The sequence below is a fragment of the Tasmannia lanceolata genome, unplaced genomic scaffold, assembly GCF_043159265.1.
Source record: "Tasmannia lanceolata isolate RefF3 unplaced genomic scaffold, GAP_Taslan_0.1 ptg000004l, whole genome shotgun sequence".
In the NCBI taxonomy this organism is placed as follows: Eukaryota; Viridiplantae; Streptophyta; class Magnoliopsida; order Canellales; family Winteraceae; genus Tasmannia; species Tasmannia lanceolata.
In genome coordinates this window covers 11823499-11851498 of record NW_027518681.1, presented here as the reverse complement: position 1 = coordinate 11851498, position 28000 = coordinate 11823499, and the positions used below count along the sequence as shown (strand labels likewise).

At 39.1% G+C, this 28000-nt stretch overlaps 2 protein-coding genes across 2 annotated transcripts in view; both read right to left on the bottom strand.

The window, feature by feature from the left end:
* Nucleotides 1-3273: 3273 nt before the first annotated feature.
* LOC143875498 (uncharacterized) lies at nt 3274-7165 on the bottom strand. The gene is made up of 3 exons (XM_077377063.1): nt 5636-7165; nt 4868-4944; nt 3274-3613 (listed from the first exon to the last, which is right to left on the bottom strand). Exons 1-3 carry the CDS (start codon nt 5808-5810, stop codon nt 3383-3385), a joined length of 483 nt encoding a protein of 160 aa, XP_077233178.1. The 5' UTR covers nt 5811-7165; the 3' UTR covers nt 3274-3382.
* A 142-nt stretch (nt 7166-7307) lies between these two features.
* LOC143875497 (uncharacterized) overlaps nt 7308-28000 on the bottom strand; it is a 47462-nt gene continuing 26769 nt past the window's right edge. The window contains exons 5-17 of the mRNA XM_077377062.1: nt 23716-24769; nt 21732-22179; nt 17321-17374; nt 14472-17229; nt 14266-14379; nt 13506-13636; nt 11482-11574; nt 10987-11256; nt 9461-10025; nt 8811-8892; nt 8537-8713; nt 8270-8427; nt 7308-7636 (exon numbers count right to left, since the gene is read on the bottom strand). Of these exons, the coding sequence (XP_077233177.1) occupies nt 8614-8713; nt 8811-8892; nt 9461-10025; nt 10987-11256; nt 11482-11574; nt 13506-13636; nt 14266-14379; nt 14472-17229; nt 17321-17374; nt 21732-22179; nt 23716-24769 (5669 nt within the window). The 3' untranslated portion in view covers nt 7308-7636; nt 8270-8427; nt 8537-8613. The remainder of the gene's footprint in view (nt 7637-8269; nt 8428-8536; nt 8714-8810; nt 8893-9460; nt 10026-10986; nt 11257-11481; nt 11575-13505; nt 13637-14265; nt 14380-14471; nt 17230-17320; nt 17375-21731; nt 22180-23715; nt 24770-28000) is intronic.

Genomic DNA, 28000 nt, shown 5'->3' with positions numbered 1-28000 from the left:
TCCACGGTAGAGCCACATATATGGTGGACCCCACAACTTTACAAGTCATATTTTGTTTTGATGGGGTGGGCCCACTTTTTGACACCCATGCATGAGACTGCTAGTATATGTAGAAATGATATTCCCACGCCCTTGATTGAAAATTGATCTTTGACTGTGAGATATATTTTGGTCTTTTTAATCTTAGTCTTTTAATGTATAAGCAGATTTTGGTCTTTTCAACAGGTCAACAAAAATCTAACATGGGTATATTCGTAAAAAATAGATGGCATGACCTGATTTGCAAAATTTGCTCAAACATGATCACTCTGTTTGCAAATTATCAAAGTAGAAGACTCTTTTTGCAAATAAACTGCAAGACTTCTTTTGCAAAAAACCCCCCTTTTGTTTCTAATTCCACGTCACTTATTCTAATTTCCCGAAAAAGAAAGCAAGAGAACAACGCGATTTACGGTTTCTCCTTTCCTTTGATTTCCCGATTCTCCTCTCCTTTCCTTTGATTTCCCGATTTAACAACGCGATTTCCCGATTTAAGGGCTAATTCGGATGGGTCCCTGAGCTCTTCAAGGATCTAAAGCTGAGGATTGCAACCTCGAGGCCCATTAGCGGTTCGTGTCTTATTTTTCTTGGATATTTACTTGGCCCCATTGCTGACCAACATGGGGTGATCCACCTGATCATGGTCCCATGTCCCCATGTAGTAAGATAAAGACTACAAAAATCAAAAGTAACACACCCTCCGATTTTTTCAGTGGTTGCCCGACATGGGTCATATTCAGCACTGGTCATCTGGAATCCATGGATGCCTATCCTAGTACAGGCATCTCTTCCTCCTCCTTGTGTGGCCCATCCTGCACGGATAAATTCATGCTGAATTTATATTATATTTTTGCACGCAAATGCTACTACTATGTCCACACCAATTTATAAATCCACAACATTTTTCATCTTGAAACAAATCTAATCCTTAAATTTGTACCAAGAACCAAAATATTAGGTAAGGAGATACGAGCATCCGTAGTAGCTTATGATGGACCTACTCCAAAGCGTTCATTTGATGGGCCCTGACATAGATAGGGTGTGCCTAAAAAATCAGCTTCATCGGATCATCCTAACCCTTCAATATGTGGACGAACCGTCAACTGAGGGGGTCTACCTTACACAAATTGAAACCACAGGGGTCTACTTGTAACTCTTTAAACATTAGGGGCTAAATTGAATGTGTCAGAAACCACAGGAGGTCTAAGTGTGTTTTTCCCTAGTTTTTTTTTGGTTTGCCTTATTCTTGAGCTGGGTTGCTTCCCGGGTCGCATTATTTATTAATATAATTTTTTGCCATTAAAAATACTTTAAATTATGAATATATAGATAAATCAGCTTATAACATGTAATTTTTTTATTTTTTTTATTTTTTTTTACCATTTCAAAAAAAAACATGTAATTTTTTTCCTGATTGGTAGCTTATAACATGTTGCCGTCCACATGTTGGCACCACCATGTTTGGATAATTGCACTAACTTATCTCGTCTTCTATTACTTAAAAAGCTGTCAAAGGTTATCACAATTCACAAAGAGCTTACCCATCAAAAAACAAATTCACAAAAAGCTCTTAGAAGCCCATTGAAAAACAGACATGTTGAGTTTGCGCATTTATTAAAACACAGTAGTCCCAATATCAGTACCCTTAACTTTCTTGTGACTATTATTTACAGATAGAAGAAACTGGGTGTCATGAAAATTAATGAAAAAGACATCTCCTTAGAGCTCTCAACAAGGGGCAAACCGATCCATAAGCAGGCATATAGTAGTCTCCGAGTGGCTCACTCGCCGTGGCTTGGCTTGAACGGTTCCACCCATGGTTGATGACTCAGTAGAAGACTCTCCCTGTACGATGGCATGAGTCGACTCGGCTTCAGAACTAGTTGCTTTCCGACTCTTTTCAACCAACTTCGCAAGCTCACTCAACCATACATCTATCAAGGAAGACATTTTAAGTTCTAACACAAGGGTTCCTTTCTTCTCTCTTTTGTTTTTCTGGTAGACATCATCATGAGTTGCTATTTTAAAAGCAGGGATTTTATGAAACCAGTTGCAACTTGCAAGGGAAAACCGTGTGTCATACACTCATACGATACGCCCCTAGGAAACCGGGTGGCGTTATCACTTCTCATGTGAGCGTAAAAAAAAAAAGCCGGGAACCGGCCCACAGAAACACGAATACCGATATCCATGTTTTGACCACTATATCATTCTAGAAGTACATGTTGTGGGCCCTGCAGTTGGCTATTCATCATTCCAAAGCAATACTAACCGTCCATTTGAGACACACCCAAATGCGGCAGTGGGTCCCACCATCGCTGATATGAACCATCTATCTGGTAGGCCTTGCTTTGGATCTTAGGTAGAGGGTTTGGATCAACCGAAGATGGGACCCACTATGCCATTGTGTTTACAAAATTTGGATGGTAGAATCTTCAAATTGGGTTTAATTTTGAATTATGGAAGAGAAAGGTGGGCCACTTGGTGGGTATTCCAGATCACTGATCTGACCATCCACTTGTATAGTAACTGGGCCAGCTTTTAAACGCTGTTAAGATTTTCTTGACCACAATATCATCTCAATATACAGAATCATCTGGTAGGCCTTCTTTTGGATCTCAAGTTGACGGTTTTGATCAACCAAAGGTGGGACCCACTATGCCATAGTGTTTACACTGTTTGGATGGTAGAATCTTCAAATTGCACTTAATTTTGAATTATGGAAGATTAAGGTGGGCCACTTGGTGGGCATTCCAGATCCATGATCCGACCGTCCATGTGTACAATAACTAGCCCAGTATTGCGACATTGATGATTCGCGTAAGTAATGGAACTCTACTTCTTACTCTATACTTCTCTAATCAGCTTTTTAAAAGGCTGCTAAAATTTTCTTGAAGACGCTCTAAATAACAAGTCATAATAATGTTGGTAAAGTAGGGTGTGTCATAATCAAAACAAGAGTGTGCTGTTGTTGCCACGTTTATGAAATCCAGATCTTTTTTTCTGGGGCCAGCTCCATCATTGGATGGGCCATATTGAAACAAACACACAGATGGGACAAATCTAACCATTCGATCTGCGGACTTTCAAGGGCTATTTAAGAAATATAGCAAAGTTTGTAGTCCACTCCACATTTCTGCTGGGTTCAATGGCTTGCACATGGATCGATTAAGACTAAAACAATCAAAACTCCACAATTAAGAAGCAAAACTTCACTGATTGGAAGATTAAAAGTGAAATGAAGTTAAGACTTTTATTACTAAAACTTCAAACAGAAAAAGATCACTTAGTGGAACATATATATGTACACAAATGGAAACTCATGTGGCCTTCCTCCTTCAATCTAAGGGCTGAAACACTCCATGAACATAGAGAGTGCAGCCTCAGAGTAGAGAGTCACAGGCAGCGCCAAGGCTCGAAAGGCAATAGTAGGGTCTTTTGCTTCGACTTTGACCTCCTTTCTCTGCTCAACCTCAAGTGTTGAACCACCAGAACCAATGGTTCGATCCTTTTCTTTCATGTTCTCAAATTGGCTGGTCCAGATATCCACCAAGCTAGACATTGTCAATGAAGGCTAGAGAAAATATCAGAACAGTGAGTAGTAAGAAGGTGTTCTAAGTAAAGAAGGGCTTGTCGGTTGTGGGAGTGTTTGATGGGAGAATTCTAAGAAGGGTGTATATAAAGTTTTAATGAGGAGTGAAAACAATGGGTTTTGCCTCAGAAAGCGCCCAATTTTAGCGGTTTTTATATTGTGGGGTCTCTATGTGTCACACGCTCCCTTGGGAAAAAAGGGCGTTTTGGCCGTTTCACATGCTGCTGTTTCCTTTATGGGACGTGGTTTGGGCATATACTAGAAAACTTGCTGAAACCAGCTCGAAGCCTCCAACTTTTGAAGCTGACAAAACTTAAAAGACAAAATATCAGACTCAGATTATTAAGAGTTGCTAGACTTATTAGATGATCCAAACCGTTCATTTGCTAGACACCCACAACAGAAAGCCATCCCTGAAAACTTCCTGATCGGACTATCTTGTGAATCAATGACATAATCTAAGGGTTAAAATCGTTTCAATGTTTGGGTCATTCATCATTGGTACCACTCAAATGGATGAATGGTTTGGATTGTCAAATAAGTAGCCCCTACTTGTTTTTTTGTAAACTATTTTCTGATAATCCACACCATTGATCTGGTCGGCTCCCAACTGGATGAACCATGCGGCATAATCTCCTTGATTGGATGTTCCTATCCGTCCGATTTTTAGCTCGCACTCTGAAGGATTAAGAGCTAAACAACATGGTCTCGTATACAAAAAATCCACAAATAGATATTCCTAAGGATTTTCCAATGGAAATGACTTCTGCACTCCAATGATTTGATAAACGTGCGCTCCACTTGTTTGTGGTGTAGTATTTAAAGGGCTGTCAGAGAAATATTACGGTTCTCAAAAAGCTCTTAAAGCCCTCTAAATATTACACGACTAAAGCCCTGTTCATTTCAGATTATGATAACCGATTGTCAGCCTTAAACTTATTATTGGACTCAAATATAAATGTAATTTTTAGTCCAATAATAGGTTTTGGACTTACAATAGGTTGTTGTCATGTGAAACGAACATGGCATAACAAGTGGAGCACATGTTTATCAAAATATTGGAGCGTAGAAATCCTTTCCCTCTCCCAAATAGGGAGATTTTATGGCAATACAGATGAACAATCTGTATCAACAAAAATGGGCAGTCACCTCTTTCATTTACAACCTTGAAGTCAGCTCAGAAGATTGGAACAACTGAAATAAACACAGAAGCAAGCCCTTAAATCAAAGGCAAACCTTCGACATGCGAATCTCCATGGATGAAATCCCCGACGACCATTTGCTTATCCAATCCAAGACAATGAACATTTGCTCTGCCAAACCCAAGTAACCATATTCATTCATTAGAAATAAAAATAAATAAAACCCAGAAAAGATTCATTAGAAATAAAAAAAAAGGGAAAATTACATTTACACCCCCTAGTTTCTGACATATCCACTTCCACCCCTATAGTTTAAAACGTGACAAATACACCCCTGTAGTTTCAATTTGTTTAAGGTTTGCCTCCTCAGCTGAAGGTTCATCAATAGATTGAAGGGTTAGAATGATCCGATGGAGCTGATTTTTTGGGCACACCCTATCATGCCAGGACCCATCATATGAACGCTTTGGATCATCCAAACAATGTGGGCCCACATTATTTGGATGATTTTTTGGTAGTGTTTGGATTCGGGTATGGGCCCACGTTATTTGGATGATCCAAAGCGTTCATTTGATGGGTCCTGACATAGATAGGGTGTGCCCAAAAAATCAGCTCCATCGGATCATCCTAACCCTTCAATCTGTAGACGAACCTTCAGCTGAGGGCAAACCTTAAACAAATTGAAACTACAGGGGTGTATTTGTCACGTTTTAAACTATAGGAGTGGAAGTGGATATGGAAACTAGAGGGGGTGTAAATGTAATTTTCCCTAAAAAAAATTAATAAAACCCAGAAAAGATTTCTAAGGAGCAATCACGAGAGAGGGGAAAAAAACATAATAGAATAGGAAGAAATTTTTTACTGTAGGGGTCTTGGGTCCAAGAGAGCTGCAACTCGTACTCTTGGTCTAGGGTTAGGGGCTCGGATCCAGTGGCCTCTAACCAAGCAGGATCTTGCATCCATTGATGGTACTTTGGAACGTGTTCTTTCATGTATGGAACCAGTATCACCTTCTTTCCTTCCAAACTCACTCCCATTCTCGCTCTCAGAGTGTGTCAAAACAAGGGCTTTCTGCAGAAGTAGTCTTCTACTTTGCTTTATTTGAAAAACAAGGGTCTTCTAGTTGGAAATCGCCAGAGATCGAAGAAAATGGATGAGGAATGGTGCGTTTTGGAGACCGGATGAAAGAGCTCGCCGGAAATGATTGTCGCCGTGAGTGAGATCGCCGGATTTCCGTGAAGATTGCGAAATTGCTTGCCGGATCTGGTTGGGGTCACCGGAGAAGAAGACCCATTCTCCTCTCTCTCTCTCTGCAAAACCCCCTTTGTTCTCTTTCTCTTTTCCCCTGCTACATTCTCTTCCCTTGGCCAGCCCCCTTCTATAGTGTATTTACTAGTTACAACTATGATATTCCCCCCTCTGACGGATAAAATCCCCCTTTAACGTTATCCGTTAAGTTTTAAAGGGTAAACGAGCCGAGCCGAACTGGGGTCAGCTCGTTAAGCTCAACACGTGAGCTCGAACCAGCCTTCTCGGTGATTTCCCCCTCTCGTATGCCTAAAAACGTAGGGGGTGAGGGTTGGGTAGTAGTACTCGGATCTGAGAGGTGATTGTTGAATGGGGTAAGGTCGGTGGAGTAGATGGTCGGAGGGATGGTCGGAAAGTGGTCAGATTTACCCATGGAGGTCACTAGATCTCTAATAAAAGGAGATGGCGGCTGTACAAGAGATGGTGGTGGAGGTGAAGGGGTTCCGATCCCGATGGAGGTGTTGGCTATGGGAAGTAAAAATGGTGGTAGAGGTGGTGGTGGTGTTGGCCGGAGCTCCGGCACTCCCTCTCTCCCCCCCCTTTCACTAAATCATCTTAGTATCACATGCTATTGAACCCGCAGTTGGCTGCCCATCATTCCAAAGACAATCCTAACCGTCCATTCAGAAGCCTAGTGCCTAGAATTGGATGGTAGAGGACTGATTCCGTAGGGCACAATCTGACCCAGGCATACCCACTACAACAGTGGGTCCCACTTTGATATGAACCATCTATCTGGTAGGCCATGCTTTGGATCTTAGGCAGACGGTTTTGATCAACCGAAGATGGGACCCATTATGCCATTGTGTTTACGCTATTTGGACGGTAGAATCTTCAAATTGGACTCGATGGGTGTTCCAGATCGATGATCTGACCATCCACTTGCACAGCATTGTATGATTCACGCCTTGTTTAAGTAATGGAACTCTACTTCTTACTATATACTTCTCTAATCCGCTTTTAAAGGCTGCTAAAATTTTCTGGAAGATGCTCTAAATATCAAGTCATAATAGGTAAAGCATGGAGTGTCATAATCAAAACAAGGGGGTGCTGTTGTTGCAAGTTTGCAACATTTATGTGATCAATATCATTTATCAGGAGCCAGCTCCTTCATCAATGGGCTATATTGAAACAACACTCGGATTTCTGCTGGGTTCAATGGCTTGCAGAGGGATGGGTTAAGATTAAAACAATCAAAGCCCCACAATTAACAGGCAAAAGTTCACTAATTGGAAACTCAAGTGAAATTGGACTTTTATTGCTACAGCTGCATACATAAACAGATCACTTAGTAGAACATATACATGTACAAGAATGGGAACTCATGTGGCCTTCCACTTCAATCTAAGGGCTGAAACACTCCATGAACATAGAAATGGTAGCCTCAGAGTAGAGAGTCAGTGGCCTTGCCTTGGCTCGAAAGGCGAGAGAAGGCTTTTTTGCTTCGACTCCGACTGCCTTGTTTGGCTCGACCTCAAGTTTTGAACCACCTGTGACAATGGTGCGATCCTTTTCTCGCAGTTTCTCGAATTGACTCGTCCCGATATCCACCAAGCTAGACATTGTCAAAGAAGGCTAGAGTAAATATGAGCACAGTGAGTAGTAAGAAGGTGTTTAAAGTAAAGGACTTGTTAGTTGTGGGAGTGTTTGATGGGAGAATTCTAAGAAGGTAAAGGTGTATATATAAGTTTTAAGGGGCAAGTGAAAACAATGGGTTTTGCCTCAGAATTCAGAAAGCCGCAAATTTTAGCGGTTTTTGCTTTGTGGGCCTGTATCTGTGTGCTGGACATGCTCTTTGGACAACAAGGGTGTTTTGGTCATTTCACTTTCTGCTGTGGTTTAGGTGGAAACAAAGAAAACTTTTGTAGCTGACAAACACTAGAAAACAAAATATAGTAGGCAGATTATTTAGAACCGTGGACTTCTTAGATGCCCAAACCGCTCATTTGCTAGACACCCACAATAGAAAGCCATTACCAAAAACTTTCGTATCGGGCTATCTTAAACTCTGAATTTGTAGATATACACTTGATGATTGTGAATCAATGGCATAATTTAAAGGTTGAGATCGTTCCAGTGTTTGGGTCATTGATCATTTGCAGAACTCAAATGGATGAACGGTTTGGATCGTCAAATAAGTAGCCCGTACTTCCTTTTTTTTTGTATACTACTGAGAGATTATTCATACCATTTATCTGGTCAGCCCCGACCCTGATGAACCATGCCGCAATAATCTCCTCGATCGGATGGTCTCATTCGTCCGATGTGCAACTCTTGATTGGATGATCCTAATCGTCCGATGTGTAGCTCACAATTTGACGAATTAAAAGAAGCTAACCAACTGATCTGTCTCGCAGACAAAAAAAATCCCCAGATGGGTTCCTCAGGATTTCACAATATGGAGATTTTATGGAAATACAACTGAACAATCTGTATAAAAAAAATGGGCACTCACCTCTTTCATTTACAACCTCGAAGCCACTTCTGAAGATGGGAAGAACTGAAATATTAAACAGCGAAGCAAGATTTTTATCAAATCCATGGCGTCCAACCTTCATACATGTTACACAAATTGTCTATGCTTGTGGCTTGCTTAAGAAGATGATCCACTTGCTCTGAAATATTCATCTGCCTGCAAAGAGTTCCAAATATTCTATTAATACTGTAGAAGGGAGAAAGCTCAGCTACTCAGAGCAATTAAAATCTACATCTAATGTCATGGGAATTACTGCTGCCTTTCATCTTTGATATCTCGTCCATCAAGTTTCATCTCGACTCGCCTCAGCACCGATAAAGCATAAGCGTTTTTACCTGTCGAAAAGACATGTTTTCAGACAAACAAGATAACCAAAGGCTACTAAATAATTTACATCTTTACTTCACAATGGGCAAGCTACAGTTAAGAAAAATGGAAATTCAAGGCCTCTAGGATGAAAAGAAACAACAACCAGGGCCAATGAGCACCACAAGCAGATTATTTCCACTCCAAACAAAACACTCGTTCGAAAGAAGACTTGCAAGATACGAAACTATGGCTAGAGTTGCACGTTTTTGAAAAGTTGCCATAAAATTCATAAGATACTTGTAAACTTCATGAAATACTTGTAAACTTGCACGTATAGTTTCTAAATTTCCACCAAAACCGACATGAAAAGACCGAAATATTTATGTTTTCATCACCACTGAAACACGTACTAAAACTTAAATGCATATCAAAACCAAAAGTGTCAAGTGTATTATAATCATTAAAAAAACAAAAAGTCTATTAGTTTCTGGTCTGTCACCATTATCATAAAGAAAAATGAAACAAAAAAAGAAAACCATGATGATGATTATGAGATTACTGATTAATGGAAAATAAATGGCTTTAAATTATTACCCCTAGCAACGCGATTCACAGAATCTGTGTAGGAAGGATCATCATGATTTCCAGCTCGCCCCTTGACTTGGTTTGAAGAAGCAGACTCATTTTTATCATCCAAAGAAGTCCCCTCTTGGGGAATTTCCCTCTCCACATGGCATGCAGGGTCGGCTGTGGGTCCATCTGACAATGATAAAGCTCGCAGTTCACTAGGATCGAGTGTCGGCACAACAGAAATACTAGCACCATTTTTGTTTTCCACATATTGGCATTCTAACTTCTCCATAAATGAACTTTCCTGAGTGTTAACACCATGGTTAAGGCTATCAGAGATACTTGTTCCTGCTGAGGTAATGGTGGATTCTTCGCAACTACTGTAGTTACTATCAGGAGGAGAAATCCACCCCCCATCTAGGGACGAAAATCCATCAACACCTGTAAAATCACTGACACTGCCTCCTTTGCCACCTGACAAAAGATCGTTCTCCTTGTCGAATAGAATTGTGTCCTCTTCAAGTTCTGACCGGACCAGCGCAATTTCATGGGACCTTATCTCCTGACTTTCTCCCAGGCCTTCAAGAGCCTGTGAAGGATTAAGTTGGATAAATTTGCTTTGTTATGTTTAGCTTATTTATCAGAATTATAATTAAGAAAAAAACCAAGTATGAAGTATCCTCAAGAAGTAAAATGGAAACATGAGTCAAATCCTTCAAAATGTGTCAAAATGTCAATAATCAGCCAAACTGCACTTATTCACAATTATTAATGAAGCAGTGGATTTGTCACTTAAGGCTGTTGAAATCCTGGGCTTTTTGAGAGGACAAGATATGTCCAATCACAAAAGGAGTATATCCTTTAGAAAACTCCAGTAAATATTGGTCTGTCCTTTGGTTTGAACACTGACGATTTATTTTCATCTGTGGAAATACATGAGGTTGCTCCATTGTGACCTAGTGATCACGGGTTTGAGTCACGGAAACAGCCTCTCTGCAAAGCAGGGGTAAGGCTGAGTACATCTAGCCCTCCCCAGACCCCGCAATGGCGGGAGCATCGTGCATTGAGCCGCCCTTTTTTTTGTGGAAATACATGAGGCTGTTTTATGCCTTATTTTCTGGGAAAGTTCAAAGGAGCCAGACATTACTAAGCGAAAAAACAAAAAAAATGGGAGTCCTTAGTTTCCCATTAAATCATAGGAAAAGGAACAAAGATGTTTTCTGAATTATATATTCTATAGACTATATCTTGTACACAAACAGCAGGAAAAAAAATTATCAGCATGACAATGGTCAGCTCTTTTGCCATCCCAAAAATCTTGGTTATGATAGTAATTTAAATAGCTAGGGCACATGATTTTTTATTTTTATTTTTGAAAATGAAACTTGGGCACATGATGTTCCTCACAATCCAAATTGCTTAAAAGATATTTACTGAAAAATTATCAAAATAATATGCACATAATTGAATCATGCTGATGAAAATTGAAGTAGCACATGCATCAAACCATATAATTGAACAAAACAATTTGATTGTAAAAAAGAAATTACTTTATGGAGATTCCCAGCATGGACACTCGCAGTTCGTGCAAGCCTGGTTAGCATTGCATGGAGTTCCTTCACGTTGTAAGTAAGCGATGGCACCAAGGGTCTCAAAGACTGGAAAGCCTCCCTAAGCCTTAAACAATAAGACTGGTATAGGGCTTGTCCATGAATGATAGAGATTTCCATCTTGCCTTCTCTTTCCATAGAAATTGCATCACCCATAGCAGCCACATCCTTACACAGTACCGATTCAAGTGGGAGGAGGACCATGTTTGCCTGCTCAAAGATGAAAAGTTACTTCTTCTTTTTTTGAATGGTAAGAGATGAAAAGTTACTTCAGAATCAAAAGTTGTGAGTCTAGGATGTCAATCCCTTGTAATAGTTAACTTGGTGGAGTTTTAAGCAAAGTCACCAAATTCATAAACCATATTTATCATATTTCATGCAAGAAATTTCCCCGTGTTGAGCTTTGAAGCATTAGGATGAAGGATTAATGGAAACCTTCGAAAGATCTTCCATAAGGGCACTATGTACTGTTGCAGCTTCCTTTCCCAAACTAGATACATCGTGTATGCCTTCAGTTATTGCCAGAACCTACAAACAATAATACCATGGACTTAGCAAACATGGTCAAAACCAAAAGAAAGTATCTGGTATCTGGTTTCTTTAGTCAATATGATTAGGGGTGGCCAACCGGTTCGGTTCTCGGTTCTCGGTTCCTTTTTTTTCGGTTCTCGGTTCTCGGTTCCATGAACCGTAAGAACCGAACCGAACCGTAGTACACAGTAGGACCGAACCGAACCGGACCGAACATAATCGGTTCGGTCCGGTCCGGTTCTTCGGTTCTAATGGCTAATTATTAATTATTAATTATAATTTATAAAAACTTTTAATTAAAGTTATAATATAAGTTACTTTCTTATTATAAGAATAGTATTAACTATTACTTATTAATATTATAAGTAATTTATATTATTAAGTATATGTATAATAGAAATATAAAAATATTATATATATATATATATATATATATATATATATATATATTCAAAGTTCGGTTCTTCGGTTCCGGAACCGAACCGAGAACATTAGACCCGGAACCGAACCGAATAATTTCGGTTCTTCATCAGTGGAACCGAACCGGACCAAAAATATTTTTTTACAGTTCGGTTCCGGTTCGGTTCTTCGGTTCTGGTTTGGTTCTGGCCACCCCTAAATATGATATTTATGAAAAATGGCCATGGTCATTGAATATTACAGATTAAATAAAGGAAATGAACACAACCCACAAAATTAGCTCACTTAGTGTCTATCGTATCATGGTTCTGGATTAGTTTATTAACTCTCCAAGTAAATCAAGTCATCTGACTCTTGCGGTAAAATTTCAATAGCCTGCTCAGGCTGTTGTAAATAAGTCAGGGTTTTGATTAGAGTTTAAGCTAATGGAAACACCATTGATGAAAAAACCCATTCAATTATAACATAGGTGATTGGGACCAATAAGCAAAGAGGATGTTGAAAGGGACCACGCCCATTAGTGGGGCCCATTCCACAAACCCTTTTTGGGGACCCTCCAACGAACTGCACTAAAGACAAGTCCATGCCTAACTTGCCTCTTTTAAGTTATTTATTTAATCGCAAGTTAAAACCAGTACTTCCTAAGAAGTGGAACCTCGAAAGTGGGACCATTTATAGACTAATTTATATAGAAATGATATATTTGCCCCCTTTTGTTCCACGGGCCAGCCCCTTGTAGTGTAAAAAGTGTACTCATATATACACTAGAGGGCGTGGCTAAAGGAAGAAAATGGGGCGAATATATCCTTCCCTAATTTATAATCTCTTGTATTTGATAACAGTACACTTGCAGGATTATCCAAATTTGGCGATAAAACTCGTCGGAGCTTACATCTGGAAAGTAAACATGAATCTATAGGATTTTACTGGTCAAGTAGTCATGTGTTTGTGTGTACATAGGAATCATTCATACATATGGAAACGTGTACAGACATTTTTATAATCACACATGCATGTTTATGAATGTGTACCACACATGGCAAGAATGATGTCTCAGAATTTTTTATTTTTTTGAGAAAAGATAACTATATTCATAATAAAAGATTAAGATTACAAGTAAATAATGTCTCAAATTTTGAATGTTGGTAAGTCCACTTCCATGTTTGAATATGTATTGTCAGTTTGTCACGATGACTGCTTTACATATAGTCAGATAAATCTTCACAGCTATGATTACATACTTAATTTACTAAAGGGAAATGATATATCCGCTCCTTTTGATCACCAGGAACACCCCCTGTCAGTGTTTGTGGCAATCAGGGGCATTAAATTCTTCTAACATAAGTACAACAGCCCCTCTTTAGTCATTGATACACTGACAGGGGGTGTTCCTGGTGATCAAAATTGGCAGATATATCATTTCCCTTTACTAAAACCTGGGTGGTATTTGGAACAAGCCTAGCAAGGAAATGTGGTTTTCTATTATTATACAGTATACAAAATTATACCTCTTCAAGCATAGATCCACATTCAGAAGTCAAAGCAGTATGCTCCCTTGTAACACGACCAAAAGCAGACAACGCCACACTGGCTTCATAGGCACAGTCCCGCATGGCTGCAAACGTGCCTTGTAGATCACCTGCGAGGGACGTACAGAAACACGTCATACTCATCCATACAATCATACATGTCAGTGTGTGTGTGTGTGTGATATGCATACATAAATGAATATAAATACATATTTTTATGTAAGGACGTGTATGGCTCTCTCTCTCTCTCTCTCTCTCTCTCTCTCTCTCTCTCTCTCTCTCTCTCTCTCTCTCTCTCTCCATTATACATACATAAATACACATAAGATAACCTATTACTGCACACATGATTATCTATATAACAGAAAAATATTGCCTATTACTGCATGCCTATGTCACAAATATCATTCTTAGGAATTTCTCAGCAAGGGAAAATCTCAGGATTTATTTTTTTTTCATTTTTTCGGGTTTATATCAGGAAAAAATGAGAAAAATATATTATTTAAAATATATAAAAATAGATAAATTAAGAAATATATATACAATGCAAAATATCATAAAAATATCGTGATACTATCGGGATAAATGAAAATATCACTCTATTTTTTAAATTATCGGGATTATTTCAGGATTTTGTCGTTTTATCAAAATATCGCGATAAAAACACTATATTTTGAAAATATTTAGATATTTGTGACACAGCTGCATGCATAATTAACTACAAATGACAAGATTTGACCTGAAGCTGACTTTTCTTTCATAGAGGCAATACAGAGTTCATTAGTTGCAGAAAACAAGCTACTAGCAGCAGCTTCCATGCTACTTTGTGCCACCTTCCATTCCTCTTCAGCACCTAATTAAAACAAACAGGAAACCAACTCATCACAGCCTATATAAGAAGTAACGATTGAGTAGAAAGGTTAAATAGTAAGCTTGCAAACTCACGTGTAAAGGAATGATAAGTCGCATCTAATCTAGTTAGAGCATTCAAGTACACTTGCTGCCATGTTCTCCCATCACCAGTACTCCTACCAGAAGATATCTCCCCTGGCATGCGAAAAAGGCCATCTCTAGATGCTTCAAACTCCATTATAGATGTGCAAAGCTTAATAAAATCTGATGCTTGTTCTCGAGCAGCCCACAGTAACTGTCTCCTCCTCGTTAGATGATCATGAAATTCAGAGGGAATTCCCGAGTTCTTGACCAGGGTATTGCCACTACTACTGGTATTTGGAGCTCCACATGCCCATCCCATGGCTCTTTCAAGCTGCCCTTCCGCTGAAACAGAAGTTCTTTCACACGCTTGAAGGCACTCCACTGATCTAGCTATTGAGGACATGGCAGATTGAATATTTTCCAACAATTTGGATCTATTAAGGTTTAGGATTATGGGGAACAATTTATCATCACCTAGAAAATTCTGAGGTATGACCATGCTTTTATGTAGGTACGATAATGAATTGTCATGCAGCCATTCCATCTGAACAATTTCTAAGCCTGTCTTGCGAAGACTCTCAGTCAGCTCAATCACCTGTCTTTTCATAAGAGATACTGCTGACTTGGCAGCTCTAGCAGTCTCATGTGCATCACAGTACTCCTCAAGCATACGCTCTACTTTTTTCACTGCTCCATAATCTCTTCTTACATGATCAGAAACAAATTCTTTTGTCACTTCATTTTCCTTCGCTAACCGTGCCAAGAAAGCAGGTGTAACTCGTTCTCGTATGTACTGGCCTACATGTTCTTGAAGTCGAATTTCAAGCTTTTTTTTCAGGACATTGTAGAGCTGATCAAAACCTAAATTATGATCAACAGATGAAGATAGATCATGTATGCACGAATCTAGAATGGAGTCCACCATCCCAATTTTCCAAATAACGAAAGAATGGTCGTTCAATAGGAAGGAAAACTTCCAGATTGATTCCGATAGTGAATATCCGGAGGCCAACAAATCCCCGAAGTTAAATGAAGAGACATTTAAGTAGGAAGCAAGGGTGCACAATGGTGATAACAGTTGATCAACAGTTTCTAACTCAGAAAAGGGTTTTACTAGTGTAGCAAGAAGGGCCTTGCTCCTTCGGATATGAAGATCATCCCCTTGTTCAACACTTACTAGAGATGAAAAACGGCGTTCAGCAGAAATTAATGCATTTCTAAGATTAGTTTCCCTCTTCATCAGAGAAGAAGAGAGCATATCTTTCTGGTTCCATGTTTGATGTAGTTGGTCCAATTGTGCTTTACAAGCCTCTTCTTGAGTTGCAAGCTCTTCTGCCTCTTCCCACGAAAGATGATCCCGACCCTTCACAGCAGCCTCCTCGAGAGCCAATTGCTGCTCTGTGATGAGTCCCACCTTCACAAAGTAGCTCTCTTCAAGCTCCGCCAATGACGCTCTTTCCAATTCAACCTCAACAAGCTGCTCCAGTGCTGTATCAATGGATCCCCGGATCTGTGAAAGAGATCCAAAGGCATCCATTACTTCTGTGTTGTATGACACAATTGATTGTATTATCTCCGGGAGAACAACTTGGGTCATTTGCACAACCAAGATCCTACAAGAAAGTATACTAACTTTAAATATAGAAGCAAAGTTTCCTCCAGAGGAATATATAATATTGTCCACATCTGTACCCATGTTAGGTAAATCAATGCCAGTCAACTGCTGAAATTCATCAACAAACCCTGCAACAAGAACACATTTCTCTATTTTCTCTTCAAGCTCGCCAAAATTAATTCCTGAATTAGGGTGGAGATTATCTTCTCCAGCTCTCCACCCAATTCTACCAGTTGAATTACTTGACAAGTCAAGTACCTTGCTCTTAACCTCATTATACAGCCCACTCGCAGCAATTTGTAGAACAGATAGAACCTTGGTCTTCTTCTCTTCTAGCTCTCCATGCAATTTAGTGAAAGCAGATAGAAGCCGGTCCTTAGATTCTGCCTCAGTTTCTGACCCAATAGAGCTCATTAATTCCGAACACTCCTCTTCAACTTTAACAATCTTTATTGCATATTTCTCCACTTTCAGACACAGGTCCTCATGTTTTTGTCTAACAGCATCAAGACCGTCACCTTGGGCCTTTGCAATGAGGTCAGCAGCCTGTCTTTTAGCAAGAGAGAGAGTATCAGAGGAAAGGTTACTCACTGGTAATTGCAAAACTTGGGCCCACCCATGCACTGGACTGGTTGTAATATAATTTAATGGGAGAACTCTTTGCAATGCCAAAGCATATGCTTGGAGTGCTCTTACTGCAGAAGAAAGTCCACCATCCAACTCAGCTATGAGCTGAGAAATTTCCCTATCTAAATCATGGCATTGTGCTTGTGTGGGCTCCGGTACAATAGTCAATGGAACGCGAGCCACCACAACAGCAGATGTAAGAGATAAGGCTTCCCCCATACTACTAAGTTGTATGCAAGCTTGAACTTCTGGCATTGAACCACTCCGTAATGCATCAAGGACTCTTCCATGTTGCTCCATCCACAAGGCTGCCTCTTGGGCTTTCTCAGCCGCAAATGTTTTCGCTTGAGCAAACTCACGGGCATTTACTTCAAAGGACGTACGAGTCTTTTCTGAATTACTAGTTGCTTCAGCTACAATTGACTTGGCTGATGTCTCGTGCAGATTAAGATTTGATCTCTCTTTATCGGCGTGAAAATAAAGGGCTGAGACAACTTCATATTGGTTTAGGAGATCTGAAAACCTCTGGTAGAAATCCACAGATATTAAGTTTCAGTTGGCAATAAAATTTAGCAACTTACCACATATAAAACATTTAAGTGCTATTCTGTTATACCTCGAGAACAGATTCAACAGCCGGTAAGGTAGTCAACAAAAGATCATGGTGATCCTGACCACAATCAAAAAAGACAAATCGAGTATTAAATTAAATTTTAAAATATACCATCAACAAAGTTGCAGATACTCAACTCAACTCAACTAAGCCATTGTCCCAAACTAGTTGAAAGTTGCAGATAAAAACAACAAAACTAGAAGTTATAAAAGTAATTGCATCTGTTACTCGTCTCTATTATTTACCATGTCTCTTGTGAGACAACCAATTACTCCAAAAGCTTTAGCTGTTGAAGAAGGTGTCATTAAATCTTTAATACTTGAACACTCCCCCTCACATGTGGGCCATCATTTTAGGGTTCGCCTACACGTGGCACATGTAGCACCTCTTTTGGGTTTGGTCATTGCATGTGGATTTTTACTATCAAGGAGGTTTGACCCGAGGGCAATTGCTTTGATACCATGTGAAACAACCAATTAGTCCAAAAGCTTAAGCTATTGAAGAAGGTGTTATTAAATCTTCTATACTTAACATCTCTAAAGAAAGTTGTCCAGAATTCCAGATAAATGAAAGCAGCAAATAGATATGCTTTAGAGGTCAATATTCATGTTTCCTATGGATAAACAATCAGACTGTAGATACAAGTATGCTAGCCACATGATAACAACACAGAATATAGATTAAGTTATTATGAAAATTTATTACAAAAAATAATGCAATCGTGTCAAGTTATTGTCTGGTATAGGAATTATAAATGAATGGCATGCATTATTGGTCTAGTTTGATAAAATGCATGGTATAGCGAACTGTAAATAACACTATTTATGCACGATTGTCTAGTTTGGATGAAGCAAATGGTTATAGTAATTCAGTATCAAGTTTGAATCAAAACCATCCACTTTGTGAATAATTTTCCAAAGTAATTAGTTCTTGATATATTATGTACTTCATTATCTACGAATAAAGTTTTAAAGCACCACTACTTGCAATGGTTCATAAAATTACAGGTGAAGGTTCTATATCTGAATAACAAGACTTGTGGTTGTGATCTTTAGAATGGTACTAAATAGCAACGGAAAGCTAATGATACTGGTGAGAAAGGGGAATAGCATGTGCACTTCTTTTGTTTTGAAAATGGCACTCCTCATTTTGTCAAGAACTTTTTTTTGGTTGGTGGTTCTGGTTAGAAAATCATACAATGAAGAGGAGTGCATAATTAAAACAAGGTGTTGAATAACATTTAAGGGTAGATTAGGTATTGCTGATACTTTAGAGGGTATTGTAGTCTTTGTACACTATTGCCCTGTTAGGGGCCGATACATACATCATATTCATTAGGAGCTCCCTAGTGGAGGCTCTCAACCCTAGCTCACTTCTAACATGGTAACAGAGCAAAGATCCATGGAAAAGGAAGAAGAAAAGAAGAAGAGCTATCTCAAGCATTTCAGGCCATCTATCTCTCCTCAAGTCAATCTCTCCTTACAAGTCCTTTTTTTCATTTTGCGCTAACCCATTTTTTGGGTTTTTACACTCCCGAAAATCTCTCTCTGATCTTCTCCTACAATCTCTCTCAATCTTTTTTTCCTTTTCTTTTGCTATTTGCGCACAATGGGTTGGGTTTGCCATAACCCACCTCTCCACGAAAATTTCACTCGTACTCTCTCTCTCTCTCTCTCTCTCTCTATGGCTGTCCCTTAATTGCGCACAAAAAAAAAACAAAAAAAACCAACTCCCCTCTGTTTGCCATAAACACTCTCCCCTCTCTACCTTGCTGTGAATTCCAAATCACCCCCATTCTCAACCCAAAATCCCCTTTTCCAAATCCAAAATCCTCAATCTTTAATCCTAAATCCTAAATCTTTCCTTTCTTTCTCTTTTGAATTCTCATTTGGGAAGAAATCTTCTTCCCAAATCCCTTTTGGCTATCCCCAAATCTCCACCCAAAACCCCAAATCCTTTTTCGACCATACTTTCTCACCACCATCCCCAAACCTTCTTCCTAAAACAAGAAAAACAAAAAGATCCCTTCTTTCTCTATTATTTTCTATCTTTTCTCATTCAATTGCTCTCTTTCTTGTTCTTTTTTGTTCTAACTCCATAAATCTCTTTCTTTTCTCCTAATTCATTCTTTTTCCCTCTTTCTTGTTCTTTTTCTTGTTCTAAATCCATACATTCCATTCTTTCTTGTTCTAAATCCCTAAATCTCCTTTGTTTTCTAAATCCATGCTCTTGTTGGGTTCTTTCTCATTCCTTCATCTCTTTCTCTATGTTTTAAATCCTCACTTTCTTTCTTTTTTGAGTCTCTTTTGAAATCCTCCTCCCTCTCTATTCCATCCTAATCTTTGTTTTCTCTTTATTCTATGTTTTGTGTAGATATCCAAGGTGCACACCAAGTGTTTGGTCAAATGTCCGAAAGAGGTGTACTGCCTTGTTTGCCTTCTTTTCGTTGCAAGTTAAAGGCATTCGACCTTGAACTTGAGGGGGAGAGTTGTCATGTAGTTCTTCTTTAGTCGTTTTTTTCCTGAGGGAGTGATCTAGTCTTGTTGTCTTCCTTGTTGCCCTTTCTTAAGGGGGAGTGTCGGTGTGTCTTCATGCCTTTTCTTGTCTTGTTGTCATCTCCGTATCATGTAGTTTCACCCGAGGGGGAGTGTTGTTATGCTCCCTAGTTAGTCTTTGTCTTCTCGACTTTCTGCCTTATCCCCTCTTTTCCGGGTGACGGCTTCCATATCCATCGTTCATTGACTTTCTTACATGTGACAGTCTCTTCCCGTCGACCTCTCTTTTCTGAGCAATGGTGTCCCCATTGTTAGTCGGCTCCTCTTCATGCGATTTTGTTCATGCCGTCGACCTTGTCTCCAGACGATGGTTTCTCCATCTTTGGTTGGTAATCTTCTCCCTCCTTTTCTTCTTATCTTCAGGCAACGATGTTCATGTCGTCGACTTTGTCACCAAACAATGGTTTCCCCATCGTTGGTTAGTTATCTTCTCCTTTTCTTCTTCTCTCCAAGCGACGGTTTCCCCGTCGACCTTGTCTCCGATGGTTTCCGTATCAGTAGTTATCTTCTCTTAACGTTGTGTTACTCAACTGGTATTCCCACTCGTGGTGCTTCGCCATTGCTCATGTGCGCAACTTTGGTGTGCCTATTTTACTCGATGGATCGCTGCTATTTCCCTATCGAGGTGATATCGTTTGATCCTTCGTGGTTTGTAGATGCATTTGCCAGGCTATCATTCAGTTGGAGGCCTTGTTCTGGTCGCTCTCGTCGTAACGCTACTTCAAGGGGGAGTTGGTCCTTTTTTGTGGTCGCTGATCTCGATGATAGTACTCTCATGGTGGTCGTTATCTTTTGTTATGCTTTCCTTATGTATTCACCACACCAGCTTGAGGATGAGTGGTATACCAAGCCGGATATGTGTATGAGATTATGTACTTTTTGTTATTTTTAGTTGTTGTAGTTTCTTTGTACCAAGCTGGAGTTTCATAGCATATACACTCCAGCATGAGGGGGAGAGTTGAATAACATGTAAGTTTAGAGGGTATTGTAGCCTCTATACACTATTGCCCTTGGGGCAGGGTAGATTAGGTATTGTTAATAGTTTAGAGGGTATTGTAGCCACTGTACACTATTACCCTATTTGGGGCCTATATATATAATATTCATTAGGAGCACTCTAGTGGAGACTCTCCGTCCTCCATTCCTCTTCTTCCTCTCTTCTAACCCTAGCTCACTTCTAACACAAGGGTGGGCAGGCATCATGTCCCACAAGAAATTATAAATTGTAAGCAGTCACAGACCGATAGAATCAGAAACTCTAAAAGGAATCATGTACCTTAAGGATAAATGGGTCCAATAACTAGTTACAAGTGAAAGAACTTTTTAACTGACAAAAGTTTCAGCATATCAACCCCTGTAAGTAAATGAATAACTGCTTAGCTTATCCACATATTTCACTCGAAATTCTTGTAAAACGGAATTGGAAAGCATTGATGTTTAGAGTGTTGAAAAACCAAGGCATCATATTCATATTCTCATCCATTTGGAAAGAAAAGTATCTCGCTGGCCCACATTAGGAGTCAAGTATTAATAAACAGAAACTAAAGTGAATCATGTTATCAACTACATTTATATAGAACAATAGAAACCAACCTAAACTCAATGTTTGACAGAAGTGGCCACAAAATAAGAATATTTTAAAATACGATGCTTGGAAACTCAAAAGAAATTTCAATATTTTGTGATTTAATGTTTGCCAAAACATGAAACTCATGGTAGTTTTCTTTTTATTTATTTAAAATGACACTCATGGTAGTTGCTAACTTGATAGCTATTTGCCTATTTTCTTGCTAGGAAGGCTTCGTACCTTCCTCAAAAATCAAATGAACAGCATAAGCTAAGGTCTTGAAGAAGGATACCTGTAAAGGAACACGGATTTCTTGCACTCGAGAGGCAAACAAGCTCAAGCTAACTGCCAACTCCATCCCTTTTCTTTCTTCACCACCAATTGCTGCCTCATCATGGCCATAGTCATGGGTCCACTCTACTAGTGGGTCCCAAACAAATACCTCCAACAGCATCAAGAGGATGTCCTTGTTCTTTCGAAGAACATTAACAACTGCCTCACAGTTTGCTCTGAAGGTACCTTCAATACCAGTCAATCCTAAAGCTGTTTCAATTGTCTGCGTAAGGCGGAAGGGGACAATCTCAGGAATCTTTAGCCTCTTCCCTTTATCAAAGCATATGTTGTAATCTATATGGATGACATCACCGGTGCAGAAATCCATCAGAATATTATCCAAATGCCTATCTCCTAAGCCTAGAACATGGCCCACCATGCTCATGGCTGATACACTGCCAGAAAACCTGCAAGAGGAATATCATTTAGATAAAATAGATGCGAGGTGTCCAACACGGAAACCCCTACAAATCTCGAAACGGGGAGACGCCCATACTAATACTTATATATAAAATTACTGATTAATAATCATAAATTACAATAAAATAAAATAAATATGGTATTCATTTAACAAACTAATAAATCTTAGGATTAAGCAACTATAAGTCTTAAAGAAACATGAGATAATCAAATAACAATGCATACATCAATCTAATCTACTTATCTTCAGTCTCCAATATGCATTGAGATACCAATAGGATACAATGAATATAATCTTGGAAGAATGTTTGTTTTTGGTTTAGCAGAGTAAGTGGTAACAACAAATATTACTTAAAGAATAGTTAATGAAGAAATAAGAGTGAATGATAAAAGAGGTAAACACAATATTCGATAAAAAAAGTATTTCACTTAACACTATACAATAATGTCTCAACGCACCCACATTAATTCTGACAATTCTAGCAATACGTTTACAAGTGTCAAAAGGAGTATTGATAAGTGTTGACACCCATGTCAGTGTCGACATGCATGTCTGCTGAAAATTCAAAGTGAAGATTATATCACAGGTAAAGATATAATTCCCTTCTAGTACCGAAATATTAAAAATTTAATTTGAACAGTTGATCACATCACATTATTGATCATGAGAAGATTTCAAGTAGTTAACATGTCGTTGAGAATATGCCTATTACTAGCTGCTCTAAGTGTGTATATATATAAATAAAAACTGTATAGGGCTCAACAACAGAAAACTTATTAAAATATGTATGAGACACTGGTGAGACCACTGTTTAAAAAACACCCAAGTCAATTGTCAACACACAAGAGTATACGACCTTTTACCTCGGCTGAGTCTTAGTCCGAATCCGAGCTTTTCCTAACCAAGTAAATCAAGACTCTTTTGACTTGCCCGAGTTAATTAAAAATTGACTGTGTTAATTATTTACTCCCCGAGTCAACCCCCTTTGACCTTGGCCAGGTTCTCATCTTCTTGAAACAATGGGTTGGACACCCTGTGGCTGAAATGGGCCCCGGATGGAGAGAATCAACAGTATGAAATTGCAGTCATTGGATGATCCAAACCATCCAATCAGAAGACTTGAACATGATCTGTTAATCATTTCTGTCTCTATTCCTTTCATTTTTTTTTCTAAACTGTTCATTTGCAGATGAGAATCAGAAAATTAGTAAAATCCAATGAGAGAATTTTTTTGGCTATGGCATCTCCAGGCCAGGCCAAATGGAGAAGCACAGATGTCTTATATATGTGCATCTTCAAGCACCAGTCCCCAGAAATAAAATGCATACACTTCCACAACAAACGAATTCAAATTGTCCAATACTGGACTAAAAACAATCAGAAGTTTCAAACTAAACAGTAAGAATCTTTCCTTTCAAATGCTTTTAATATATTGTTGCAAAAAAAATAAAAATAATAAGTGCATTGTCACAACTTCTATTTTAGAAAAAACGAAAAAGAAGTGTATTAAGTATGAAAGCACCTCTTCAACTTTGAGCTGAAAGCTTTGAATCCTTCACTAGCACACCAAATTTCTTGATAAAGAAGTTGTCTTGGAGTCTCTTTCATAAGATCCAAAAGAACCTTTCTTTTAACTTCATGAGGCCAGTCTCTTCGTGAGATTACCCTTCGTATACCTTTCTCTTTAAGTGCTGGTATAATTTTTCCATAGAACATATCACTTGGACGGGGTGGAGGTGAAACCCCATTATTGACATTACCGGTACCAACTGAATAGAGCTGTGCTAGCTGGATACGATTTTGCCAAGATTTGAAGACACTATATATACTTATTACATTATCTACCCATTGGATAAGACCAGCCCGGCCACTAATTGGCGTCACAGAGTAATAGCGAATACCAAGCGAACAGCTATGGGTATCGGCGCATGAATACATAAAACTATTAATAGCCTGCAATAGCTGCATAATTCTAGCATCAAGACGCAGATCCTCGCGTCCCTTGAGAAGATATGTATACCTTTGACCATCTGAGCCTAGTATCACTAATTTCTTGGGTTTTGTCTTTGTTGATAAAATAGTTACTTGATCACAAAAAGACGAAATTGTTATGATACCCTGAAGATCAGTGGTGGAAAATCCAGAGGGGTCGGGCACTGAGATTTGCTTCTCGAGACCAGGCATCGGAACATCAGAAGATGAGAGCAGTGCGAGCTGTGGGGCCACATCGCTTAGAGACACTGATGACTTTCTCTGATAAGCTGCAAGTGAGGCTGCAATAGCATCAAAAGGTCTCCATACATCTCCAAGTGCAGCTCCAGATATAGGAGGAGTCTTAAAGGTTGAGATGATGGATTTTAGTTGCTCCCCATATTCCTTTTGGAACCATATTTCATGGGGTGTTTCGGGTTTCCTTGAAGTAGAAACAAGACGGCGTTCCAAGGCCACAACAACTGGAGCCATCATAGCAGAGTATTTTGCGGCGTTTATTTTGTTCTTTTCACTATGACTAAGAGTTGCATTCTCTGAAACCCGTGCAGCTTCCTCTTTCAGCATATTTATGCGCCTTATAACATCTGAGTTCCAAAACATTCAGCCGAAGCCATATATGCAGTTAGTCATAAAAATAAAAGGCAGCTATATATTTTCAAATTGGATAACCCACAAAATTTAGGCCTTACAGTGGCTTGTGACCATTTGCTGGAAGGCAAGGCAAGGCCAAAAGTTAATTTATGAATAAGAATCTTCAGTCATAATACCATATATATATATATATATATATATATATATATATATATATAGGGAAAGGTGAGCGTACTCGGTCGAGTAGATAAGCTTATCTACTCGGTCGGGTTAAAAACAGTGGGGGCCCACATTTTTTGGGTGATCCAAACCATTCATTTGAAAGGCCCTTACCTAGATAGGGTGTCCACAAAAAATCAGCCCCATAGGATCATCCTAACCCATCCAAATGTGGAGGGGAAAATGGGGGGAAATGGACAAACACAGTTTGTCCACAAATCTGCCCATTTTTCCCTCCACTGTTGGATGGGTTAGGATGATCCTATGAGGCTGATTTCTTGTGTACACCCGATCTAGGTAAGGGTCTTTCAAATGAATGGTTTGGATCACCCAAAAAATGTGGGCCCCCACTGTTTTTAACCCGACCGAGTAGATAAGCTTATCTACTCGACCAAGTACGCTCACCTTTCCCATATATATAATGGGAAATGTTATCGGCACTATTGTATTTTGATGAGGGCACTCCTCACTTTATTCAAAGTACGGTATGGCCCGCACCATAGGATGATCAAAACCGTCCATTAGATGGGCCACAGTCTAAATAGGTTGTGCCCCAAAACTTATTTCCATAGGTTGATCCTAACCCTCCAATCTATAGAGGGTTAGGATCAACCCCCTAACATTTAGATTGGAGGGTTAAGATCAACCTATGGAAATTATTTTTGGGGCAAAACCTATTTAGGTTGTGGCCCATCTAATGGACAATTTGGATCATCCTATGGTGCGGGCCATACCGTACTTTTAATAAAGTGAGGAGTGCCCTCATCAAAATACAGTAGTGCTGATAACATTTCCCTATATATGTATGAGAAAACGGTTTCTACACACAAGTGTAGATAAGTTATCTACACACTACCTTAAAATACAGTGAGGGCCCACATTGTTTGGGTGATCCAAATCATTCATTTGATTGGCCCTCACATAGATAGGGTGTCCACAAAAAATCAGCTCCATAGGATCATGCAAACCCTTCGAACCGTGGAGGCAAAAAATGGACAGATTTGTGAAGGTTTATACACGTCCATTTTACCTCCACAAATTGAAGGGTTGGGATGATCCTATGGAGCTGATTTTTTGTGGACACCCTATCTATGTGAGGGCCAATCAAATGAATGGTTTGGATCACCCAAACAATGAGGGCCCCCACTGTATTTTAAGGTAGTGTGTAGATAACTTATCTACACTTGTGTGTAGAAACCTCTCTCTCTCTCTCTCTCTCTCTCTCTCTCTCTCTCTCTCTCTCTATATCTATATATATATATATATATATATATATATATATATATATAGGGAAATGACATATGCGCCAGGTGTTTTGATAAACATGAGCTCCACTTGTTTGTCGTCTAGCATTTAAAGGGTTTTAATCGCTTTTTGAGAACTGTAATATCCTCTGACATCCCTTTAAATACTACACGATAAACAAGTGGAGCGCATGTTTATCAAAAACAATATATATATATATATATATATATATATATATATATATATATATATATAGAGGAAAGTGTTGGTGAGCTTAAGCGCCCCAATCACATGGGTCCCACATTTTCTGTGGTGATCCAAACCATTCATTTGCAAGGCCCTATCATAGATAGGGTGTGTACCAAAAATCAGCTCCATAGGATCATCCTAACCCCTCCATTTGTGGAGGACAAAAATGGGCAGATTTGTGGACAAATAATGTCTGTCCATTTTGAGCTCCACAAATGGATGGGTTAGGATGATCCTATGGAGCTGATTTTTGGTACACACCCCATCTATGTAAGGGCCTTTCAAATGAATGCTTTGGATCATCCTAACAAAGTAGGCCCCAATGTGATTGGGCGCTTAAGCTCACCATAAGTTTGGTGAGCTTAAGCTCACCAACACTTTCCTCATATATATATATATATATATATATATATATATACACACACACAGAGAGAGAGAGAGAGAGGAAATGTGAGGAAATAGTTTGTTATCAAAAACATGTATATATATACATGTTTTATATATATATATATATATATATATATATATATATATATATATATATAGAGAGAGAGAGAGGAAATGATTTGTTATCTGAGCAGAGCTCACAAACCATTTGGGGGGGGGCACATTTTTTGGGGGATCCAAAGCATTCATTTTGGAAGGCCCCTCCATGGATAGGGTGTGTACCAAAAATCAGCCATATAGGATCACCCCAACCCAATCAAAGGTGGAGGGGAAAATGGGTTGACATTGTCCATGTTGCTGCCCATTTTTTCCCTCCACAAATGGCAGGGTTAGGATGATCCTATAGGGCTGATTTTTGGTACACACCCTATCCATGGAAGGGCCTTCCAAATGAATGCTTTGGATCCCCCAAAAAATGTGCCCCCCTATGGTTTGTGAGCTCTGCTCAGATAAGCTTATCTGAGCAGCTACTCACAAACCATTTCCTCATATATATATATATATATATATATATATTGTTTACAATACAAAGAGATAAAAGAAACCTCATTTCAATGAAACTCCAATGTTTTGAGAGGTGTCTGACCTCAAGGCGAGAAGCAATCAAAATGTAAGTGATGTAGGACTGGGAAGTGAAATAGAGGGAGGAGGAGAAAACAGGAGAGAAGAAGAGAGGAGAAGAGAAGAATACAAGAATAGGGGAAGAAGAGAAGAGAAGGAGAAGGAAGAAGAAGAAGAGAAGAATTTAGGGAGAAGTAGGAGAAGAAGAGAAGAGGAACAGAGGAGACAGAAGAAACCTATAGAGGGGAGAAGCCAATCAATCTTTATTCATCAGAACTTAAAATCCCTAATACAAGAGGCCTATATATAGGCAACAGAAATAAAATTCCATGGAAAGTAAATAAAAGTCCTAAATCTAAATAACATGAAAAATAAAATCCTAGAAACTAAATAACATGGACATAAGAATCCTAGAAACTAAGTAACATGGAAATAAATCTTAATGGGAATATGCCTCTTATCGGGCCTACAATCTGCATCAGTAAGTCAAGAGCTGGGATTTA